This window comes from Apis laboriosa, unplaced genomic scaffold (genome assembly GCF_014066325.1).
Source record: "Apis laboriosa isolate Shangri-la unplaced genomic scaffold, ASM1406632v1 scaffold74_cov149, whole genome shotgun sequence".
Classification (NCBI taxonomy): Eukaryota; Metazoa; Arthropoda; class Insecta; order Hymenoptera; family Apidae; genus Apis; species Apis laboriosa.
Window position 1 is genome coordinate 1155972 of NW_025224330.1, and position 10827 is coordinate 1166798.

Sequence of the window (10827 nt, forward strand, 5' to 3'; positions counted from 1 at the left end):
GATTTAAAAATTTTTTAAATCAAAATTAAATTTTTAAGTAAAGTTTTTAATCGCTTATATCGAATTATTGTTTTATTCCTTGCAGCTTGAATCGCAGAGCGCAATAACGGCATTTTACATTACGAAATTTTACATCGTGGGAATAATGTATGGCGACAGAAAAAAAAAAATAAAAGAAGGAATGTACATCGAAAGCAACGGCGGAATAGTGACGAGGCGGTGTTAAAAGGAGGAAGGGGCGACACGATACTCACAAAGACATAACGGAAGTGCCGGAAACACGGCGATCATCGTCCCGAGGCTTGTGATAGAACTGCCATTGAGTGGGCGATGTCCCTTCCGCCGGGGAGAGATCATCCCCTGGGCGAACGTTCTCGTAAGGGCTGCCCAATGAATCGTTCCCTTGGACCGGAATCGGTGGCAAGTTCTCGCTGTCGGCATCGCTCTCCACGCCAGAGGAAGATCTGTGCCCTGCTCGAAATATTTCATTCGTCGATCATTCATTTTAGCAACTTGCAATTCGAAACGTTTATTTTTTTATTTAACTCTACTGTACTCGAAGTACGAAGATGGTGATCGAAGAATAGGAAGAATAATGGATCATTGTACGCAAGACGATTAATGGCGCAATTAACGAGACAATGTTATAGGAAGAATTTCGTTTTCTTGTAATTTATAATTTTTCGTGTGAAAATTTACTTTTTAATTAGGCAAAAAAAACTATTGAAAATTTGATTCGTTATAATTGGAAGAATCGTAAGAATCATAATGATGTAAGAAATTTATATATTCATTTAATTTTCATAAACTTTAATTTTCTATCAATATCATATAGAATATCATAGAAATTTATTTTTTCAGATTGGAATTCAATAATTTTATAACATTAAAATTATAACACAAACGATTAAATTCAAAGTATGATCGCGAGAAACCACTTACGTATTTTCAAACAATTGGAAAATGCCAAAAAATCCTGTAAAAACGAAACCAAAGTCAAATCTGACTTGATTCGATAATCGTAATGGTAATAACAAGTGGATGAACATCACGGAACAAGCTTACGACCCAATACGAAAAATTTCCTCGGCGTTAACAAGGTTCAACATGCCATCTTATCGCTCGATGCTCGCTCATGCAAACCGTTCCAACAAATTTTTCGAGGGTACGTAGCCGGTATCAGGGCCGGGCAATCGGCTCGGTTATACACTTATAAACGCGCGTGACAGCTCGCCGAGAGACACGTCGTTTTTTCTCCACCAGATATACGTCTCGTTAATTGCACAGCTCGTTTGCTCGGGACGTGCAGGAGGCGAAAGAGGGAGAGAGAGAGAGAGAGAAAAAACGAGGTCGGGCGGATACGCACTTTTTATCACCGCGGTGATGTCCTGAGTGACGTGCGGCGGGAACTGTCCCAGAAGATCGAGCACCGTGTTCTGTCGCGAATCCCGGATGCCCAGGTCGACCCCTCTGTCCAGGAGTGCCCGCACCACTTCCATCTTGCCGCAGAGCGCCGCCTCGTGCATCGCGGTCCCCGCGGACGTCCTCGTGTTCACGTCGACGCCCGCCGCCAGCAACACCTCCACCACAGCTCTGAAACCGACATATTTATATTTTCCTTTTTTCCCCCCTATTTTTCTTTTCGGATTGAATTATGGCCAGATGCTTTTTCTTTTTTTTTTTTTTTTGTAGATGGATGAGAAAACTGTGTGTGAAACCGTTTTTGGAAACGAAACAAATGAAAATATATAACGGTTGACGTTTGTAAGTAATGAAGGGTGAATGAAATTTTACGACACGGTTTGTTTCTTGTCCTGTCTGTATGGTAAATTTTACAAACTTCGCAAGTTAAAATATCTTTTAGATAAATGATTTTTCGATATAAATAGATTGATATTTTTTTTCTTTTTTTTGTAGAGAATATCAAATTGTATCAAGCAGTAAATGATTTGAAGAAACGTCTTCCAAGAAAAATAAAAATTAATAATATCAGAATCGAATTGAAATATTTTTTGCTATGGATAATAACGATGAAAATCGAGGTAAATTTTTTAAAACATAATATGTAAGTTATACATGATATATCCTTCATGATCAACGTTGATCAATTTCTATAAAATTTTATTACATTCAACATGATTACGCCTTCATTTTTACATATATTTCATTCAATTTGAACATTCTATCTTTAACATTCCAAATTTTATCCCCTCGACTTTCTCATTTCCACTCGATCCACATAAAAATTCAATCAATACGAAATACGAAACTCAACCGAGCCAACAATCTTGTCTCAACAATCCCCCTCCCTCCCATACAAATTTCACCTAATATCCAACATACACACGCGTTTCCATAAACATCGTTCGCGAAATTAACAAACCAAATTAGGAGCAGAAGCCTCCACATCCTCCGCGCGGGATTCTCTTTAACCAGGCGTGCAACATCGGTTCGAATTCCCCTGGTTCCCCAAAGCGTGACCATCGGTAAAAAACGTGAACGTTTCCTACGGAGACCTCCCCCTGGTCCGCGGATCACCGACGTCAGCTGAAAGTGGCCCGCTTGCACGCATTTCCCATTTCGATACTGTACCACCACCACCACCACCACCACCACCACCGTGTATCACGAAACCCAGATTTCGTTTTGTATCCGTCGGTCGGTGTGCACCGACTGCAGTGACCGCAGCCATCCGTCGCATATAGGATTCGTGGCTGGGAATCGGATTCACGTGCACCTATGTTGTTATTACCGTGCCATAGGGGTATTTGTATACTGGCTTACCAAGAGCACCGATATTGAATCCGATAATAGACATTACTTCTGCCCCGTTCCCGATCCCTTCTCGAACCCTCCCCCCTCTCTGTCGCGCCTTCCCTTTGTCCCGCTCCCGCCCACGTAACGCCGCCCACGGAACCGACAGATCCGCCAAATATCGCGGCGCGTGAAACGCGTGCGTGAACGCAATCATCACCGGTGTGTGCACATTCGGTACACAACCGAATCCCGAGTTACGTTTCGATGCGTGTGTAGGGAAGGTTGGGGGCGAGGGGGGCGCGTGCACAACACCGAAAACGAGCGTACACAGCGATCGAGTTTCCGTGCACAGAGCCAAGAGGAGGGGGGAGGGGGAGAGGGGGGGGGGGGAGCTGGTTACTGCCGTAGATTCGCGCCTGTCCAAACAGTCAAAATGCCTGTACACACATGTATGTGTATATGTATATATGTGTGCGCGTGTACGAGGTGGCGCGCTGTTTGATCATCGTGGAGATTGTCCATCGGGCAGATTTTCCAACCTAATCAGCGCGACGGGGTCCGATCGGCTGAGAGGGGGATAAGGGTGGAATAAGGCGGGATACGGGAGAATTTTGGTTTGAAGGAGGAGATACGGTTGTGTTAGGTAGGAGGAGTGTAATGTAATTGAAAGTATTACGTAATAATTCAAGAATTGATGGAAAGTTGGAACGATCTAATCGATTCGATTTAGAGTTGTCGATATTATGTTGTTAGTAAGATCGTCGTAAGCGATATTATTTCTTAGGAATGAATATAAATTAGGATAAAATTGGGAAAAATTTGGACCGCTATAACTTGGAAAATAACGATTCTCGATCGACGAGCGAGCGATCGTTGGAAACGTGGAACTTTGCTCTTTAAAACGGTTTTTCATTTATCCCGATACGACTTCCGGTTCCCGAGTTATCGTCGCGTAAAGAAAGAGGTAATTTTTAATCGTTTCGCCTAATTTTCCTTACTTTTTCCTTACGCTTTTTCCTTACTCCCTCCCTTTCCTGTTCCAAAGTCCAAATGATAAATGCGATTCCTGGAAGAACGCGTTCAAATCTGCATTTCCAAGAAAAAAATATAGACCATATAGTCGTTCGTAACTTCATTCGAGCTCCATACATAATGTAATAATTTAACGCGTGTTTTACATAATATTTTTATATCGATATTATATTTGAATATATAATATATAATATCTTCTTTGGCTACGCAAAAATTTCGTAATCACATAATAAAGGTAAGATCGAAAGGTAAACAATTGAAATACGTCTCTACTAAATTCGATAAATTAAATTAATTCCTCGAAAAGGCGAACGCTGTCTCGAGAAAAAATATCAACAATTCTTCCCAAGCCTGGTTTCCTCATCCACAACAAACAGTTTATCAATATTCGCCTTTCACACGTTCCCTCGACGCGTTCAGTCCCGAATTCGCCACGGTGGAATACGGCCGCGCGGCAAACACGCAATAGTGTACACACGCAACGCGGCCGCGGTTCGCGCGTGCTACGTAGTGTACACGCGTAGCGTTCACGCGTCCCTCATCGAAATGCCGCACGCTCGTGTGTCAACGAGAGATGGTGTTCACGTGCCTATTTAACATTTTAACGGATACGTCGTCACGTATGCGGTGGCCGTCACCTGTCATCGTTCGACGTGACTTTGTTCTAAACGGTATTGGATAAATATTTCCGTTCCTTTGATGTTCCTCTTTTCTTTCTTTTTCTTCTTTCTTTTAAATTCGCAAGAATCATCTAATATTCCGAGAATTCGGGAATGGAGAGAAATTTCGAGAATTTTAAAAATATTTTATAGTCTAATATCATACGTAGATACATTGTCGGTTATAAGTGTTGACACAAACGTTATTAAAATCTTTGGACTAAGAAGAAAAAGATTAAACCCTGTTTTTTCTTGCATCCTTAATCTTTTCCAAGAATGAAAAATTGGAAACGGGTATAATCGTTCTAAAAAGTTTTTCCAATTCAAAAGTATATATCGAATTTTTGATACGATCTCTTTTTAAAATTAACATTCAACGATAAGCGCCTTATTTATTCTTCTTTACGTTCGAAAACTAACGAAAAATCCGAGGAAGACATTCTAAAAAAAAAATTGGGCCGATAAATCGATAGCTCGATAGCTCGATCCCTTCGCTTCACTGGAAATCTGGATCGACGAAAAGTGGAGGAGGGGCACGAAGATCGACCAGTTTCCCCCAGAGGAAGGCGGTGGGAGAAAAGGAGGGGGGGGTGCATCAGGAGGCGACGGAAAATGCATTCATCGGGCTGTGTATCGCGACGCGATCGCATTATAAGCGGGCAGCGCCAGTTAAAGCGATTATCGGCTGCAAGGCTGCATAGAAAAACCGACGTTATACCCGATTACAATGTGACTGCCGTTTCGCGGCGATTCGAAGCGAACGATTTTCGATCCCTACGTATCCCGTACCGTCCCACCTACAACCGTCGATTATTTTAAAGGCTTACCAACCGGATTATGGACGTGACGCCGCGATGTTAAATGAGAATGAATTGGCCGAGCAAAGCGTTAAATACTACTATTCCCCCCTTTCCCCGCGCTTCGAACGCTCTTTATTCTGCCCGGTTGAAACGCGAACGAGCGTAGCGATGATTCTTCTGGAGGGAGTTTATGCGAATTCTGGAAGATGAGACTCTTTTTTTTTTTTTTGGAATGGAGGAAGATTAATATAATTAAGGAAGGATTTATTAAGAAATCAAGAATATTTGGATCGTTTTAATAATTTTTAATAAAGAAAGGTGAATTGGATAAAACGTTAAATATTACTTTTTTTTATCTCGTGTTTGGGACGCTTTGTGGACAGTTGAAATGAGTGTCGGGATGATTGTTTTATTGTTTGAGACGGTATATAGAGATAGTTTGTAATTCGAATTTCGAAACGAGCTGCGTTGATTTTTATTCGATAAGGAGATAGATATTCGTCGAGAAAAAAAGATACTCCGATTTCTTTTTAAATCTTTATTTCAATTGGAGACAAGAATGATAAGAATGTTATCAGAGAATTTCGAAACGTATCGAAAACAAGAATTATTTCTCTCTCTCTCTCTCTCTCTCTTTTGTTTAAGATATATTCTAGTTTTAGATAATTTTCTTTTTTTTTTTTTCCAATCGAAACTCACTCAACCGTGATAGAAAAATACGCGTATAGGGGGACAAACATTTACGTCATAAGGGGATATTAAAAAAAAAAAAAAAGTTTACACATGAATTTTTTTTTTTTTTTGTCATTTTTCCCTGTCTACTATCATGTCAATTTTACACAAATATTTCCCTTCATACCTCCATCAAATGTTATTTACGACTGTTTGGATATTTTAAATCAACGAACCGTTCGATGACAAACTGGAAATAATAAACCGGTTGGCATCGCATCCAGCTTCTCGCTATAAAACGATGGAAATACATCGTGGGAAAAAAGGGGGTGGGTGGGAGGGTGGGGGGAGAAAAAAACGAGAGAGAGAGAGAGAGAGAGAGAGAGAGAGAGAGAGAAGAATAAAAAAAAAATAAAAATAAAAATAAAAGCACGCACACGATGAAAACGCGTGCAAATAGCCGCGTTTCAAAGAATTGTTTCGAGCGCGTGTATCCCGAAATTCATTTTCGTTATTTAATTGTACAGGATCGGTGTAACCGATTATCCGGTTAATCTTGCATCATCCGATTGAACGGTTCGATTAATCAAATAACGAAGGCTCGTGCTTACAATATCGTTTATTTAACTGAACATTTTTGCTGTGCGATGCAACAATCACCAATTATTTGTGTAAATGCTAGTAAATCGATCGAACGTTGGCCGGGGGGGGAGGGGGAGGGGGAGGGGGGAGGGGGAGGGGAGGCCTACCGCCCATATTTTTGGGAGGGAGGGGGATGACTATTTTTCTTTATGGAGGCGCATTGTGCGCCATTGCGAAAACAACACACGCATCTCGTTCTGGCCTCTCGTCCACCACGTTTCACGTGCCGTGACACCGGGCGTATCGCTTATTTTTTCATGTCCCTCTCTCCCACGAGGCAAATCGCTCGCTGTCACACAATTTACGTTTTCGAAATTCACGCTTTGTCAAAAATATCCGTTCCAAATGTGTATCCCTTCAAAATTTACACTGGATATATCTGTATTGGTATTGCAGGGAATCGTGAAACGAGGAAAAAGAGAGGGTGTGCGGTGTATTTATGGAAAATGACCCGAGAAGAATATTTGATATTCCCTCCTTTTCTTTTATGTCGTGTTGAAAATTGTTTTTCAAATTGTAATTAAAAATATACGTTTGTCCATTCTTGTAATCAAATATATTTAATTCTTCGAGTCGAGTTACGGAAGATTTATATTCTCATTCGCCAATATCGAATATTTTTCTCAAACATCATCATTTCGTTTTTTAACGATCCAGATTTAACATTTTTCGAAATGTAATCGATTTTATTTTATTTTTACTCCATGCATCTTTAAAAAGTTATACTCAATTGTACTTTTTTTTCTCAAATATATCAATCCATTTAATAATTCTCCATCCTCCAAACTATAACTATAACGCATTATACATTATTACTTGATCGATACAAATATCTTCAACATTTCTTCCCTCTCCATTCTCCGTCAAAAAAAAGAAAAAAAATATCACTATTAATACATTACTTCAATTTCCAGCTAACGACACACCCAGGCCACACCATATCACGCGTCGAACAAAAGATCCAATACCATTTCCCAACTCCCATTGTTCGACCAACACGCCAAACGGTACGAAGACACTGCAAATCCCTTCAAAAGGGAGCAGCGCGTCAATGTTGGTGAACAGTTATCGAAGCGTCAGAACACCTTGGTGCATAAAGGGGGCATTAAACATCCTGCGAGCAATCACGATCCAGCAAACCGATCTAGGTCGATACGTTTCGAAGGTAACGATTAATACGATCCTCTCGTAATCGAGGGGCGGCTATGGAATACGCATGGACGGTCAGAGAGGGATGTCTGTTGGCCTCCGCGGATCCATTCGATCGGAGATTCGCTCGGATGAGGAGGAGACTGGGCTCGATCGGTAATATGGGACGTGCGTTACCGAGAGAGGGTTGCGACGGATCATGCCAGGACGTAATACATACATACATATCGTATTCGACGGGATTACGTAACGTGGTGCTCTCTGATTGGCTAATGGGCAACGCTGCAAATGGTTCGACATCGTTATGGTTAGGCGAAACGACTCTATTGTTGTCCCGGGATACAATGAGCGAGCTATATTACTCGATAATTAACGCGAACAGTTCGCAAGAAAAAAAAAAGTGTTAGTGAAAATGGGGGAAGAAGATGTGGATTAAGATGTAATTTTGAGAAATTGAGGAAATGTAAGAATTTGAGGAAGTTGTAAATTTAATATTGTAGAGGATGTTGATATAGATAATCGTGGGATATGGAGGATCGATTCTGGAAATTGATTAAAAATATAAAAATTTCGAGTGGAGGATTAATAAGTAATAATTATTTTTGTGTGTTTTTTTTTATTATGTTTGATTTATTATTTTAATTGAATATTTAGCAAGATTTGATTTTAATTTTAAAATACAATTAAGTTAAAATTTTCATAAAAATCGTAGATTTTTTTATCCGAGTTTGTTACGATAATTTTATATAAATTATGGATTTTATGTGATAAAATGGAACTTTAATAATAAGATAGAGAGAAATGTCTATGTTCAGTAGTTTGGATCAATATTTAATGATCTGTTAAATATTTGATGATTGTTTTAGATAAATTAATAATACAATCGAAGCGATGACACAATCACAATTATTCGTGTTCCAATTTCAGATATATGTACTTTCATCAAAATTGATTTATTCATCAGAGATTTATTCACGGGATACATTAATAAGATTAATTTCAGACACCTAGTTATGATGATTATAATTTATTAACTACTAATTATACACTCAATATTTCCCGTATTATTTCTTACAACAAAAAATCTTCTTCAAAATAAAGAAATTTTCCGATCTTTTAGTAGATTTAACATCCAAAATAATATTATTTCATCTTACTCGACAAACGTTAGTAAAATAGAAGTCTTATATAAAAAAATATATAATTCAATTAATCCTTATATTTTCTCACTTTCTGTCAACAGGTTTTCAAATTCAATTTCACTGCTTGATATATTTTATTTCGTAAAAAAAAAACCACCCCCTCTTCATCAACATTACAAACAAAAAAATTCAGAAACAAATTTATCCTCGACAGGGACAATCGTCACGTTTGCAAAAAAATAAAGGGACAAAATCCGACAAAAATTGAACGAATTCTTTTCTTTAGATGGCACACGCGGAACGAAAATTAATCGTGTGACGCGTGTACGCGCTTGGAGGCCAAGCGTGTACACAATCCCCGGCAGGGTTCCACGAATCATGAATAATCTAACACGATCCTGATCTGCAATGCAATATAAAATAGATTTCATGGACAGCGGCTGTAAATGCGCGCGCGCGCGCTCATACTGTCACCCTCGCGTGTTGATCAAACGCCGTGCGACGATCATCGACTCAACTTGATTAAATAAAGAGAGCGTGTTACCGGTGAACGATCCTGACTGGTTATTGGACAGGCTTTACGATCCGTAACGAAACTTGAGATTGTCAAACGGAATTTCACGTGATTTTTTTTTCTTTTTTTTTCTTTTTTTTTTTTTTGGCAAAACGAGAGAAAAGAATTTTAATGATACACGCGATGGAATATGTATTAGATCGACATGAACAATGAAGAATTTGTTTAATAGAATTTGCGAGAGTAAGAAATAAATGAAATGAATATTTTTCTCGAATAAAAGTTAGATTGATTGTAAATGTGATGGTGTTTGAATTTTCCAACAAATAAAATTATGTGTAAAAGAAGCAGAATATGAAATTTGATTCTAGTCGATTTTAAATGTCATGATGGATATCTTTGGTTGAAGTATTTTATATATCTTTTGCAAATTATATATTCAGAAGATTTTTACAATAAATATATAAATATAATTTAATTAATAACATTATTGGACAATAAGTAACGAAAATTAAAATTGTTTTAGACGAATTTTTTATAAAATGAAAGAAAAGAATTCTAACGACAAGATGGATGTTAAAGTTAAATTAACTCGTTGTTTTTTAATTAAAATCAAAATTGATAATGATATTATTATGATTAATGATTTTTTTAATTGTCAATTAAAAAAATTAATTAATTCAATAATTATTTCAGTTTGTTAATTCTTAAGAAATGATTAATAATTTGAGCTTTTTATTCGATACAAAATGTGTGATATATAAAGATATAAAGACAATTAGGATCGAATTTTAAATTAAAAACTTACATCTAAAGTGTACTACAATATTTGAAAAATATTTATAAAATTATTTTTTCATTTCTCTTATACACATATACATATACATATTATTCATATCCACATATAATTTTGAATAAATGCATTCGAAACGAGATGATAATTGATTTTTTTGATAATTGATAACTTGAAATAACAATTTACCGAAAAAAAAAAAAAAATCATACACGTAGATGGACCAATAAAAAAAAAAGAAAAAAAATATATATATATACACATGTTCAAAAAGACTCACCTGTGACCATTTCGCGAAGCCAGATGCAGCGGTGTGTGAGGAAAAATCACCGACGAGGAAGAATTCCGGAGGGGCACGATCAGTTCTGGATACGTGCTAACGAGCAATTGCACGGTTTCCAACCTATAAAGGATAATTAATTTTACAGAAGAAGCACAAAGCCAATTAGCAATGTCATCGATTATTCAGTCGCGACGATCAATTATGCGCGTGCAGTTTCAGTTCCTACCCATTGAAAGATTCCTCGAATTTCAATCGAGTCCACCGAATTTCGAAACTCGAAATTCTCGAAATTATGAACGAATTTTAAATACGAAGGAGAGAGAGAGAGAGAGAGAGAGAGAGAGAGAGAGAGAGAGAGAGAGAGAGAGAGAGAGAGAGAGAGAG

At 38.0% G+C, this 10827-nt stretch overlaps 1 protein-coding gene across 3 annotated transcripts in view; it reads right to left on the reverse strand.

Annotated features, from left to right (window-relative positions):
• LOC122719371 (ankyrin repeat and SAM domain-containing protein 1A) overlaps positions 1-10827 on the reverse strand; it is a 73104-nt gene that overhangs the window by 48115 nt on the left and 14162 nt on the right. For 2 of the 3 annotated variants that reach the window (XM_043945103.1, XM_043945102.1), the window contains exons 5-7: positions 10441-10563; positions 1367-1593; positions 255-471 (exon numbers count right to left, since the gene is read on the reverse strand). In XM_043945103.1, coding sequence (XP_043801038.1) covers positions 255-471; positions 1367-1593; positions 10441-10563 — 567 coding nt within the window. Of the gene's footprint in view, positions 1-254; positions 472-1366; positions 1594-2383; positions 2488-10440; positions 10564-10827 lie in introns of those variants that run through there. The other variant, XM_043945104.1, reaches the window with a different exon arrangement.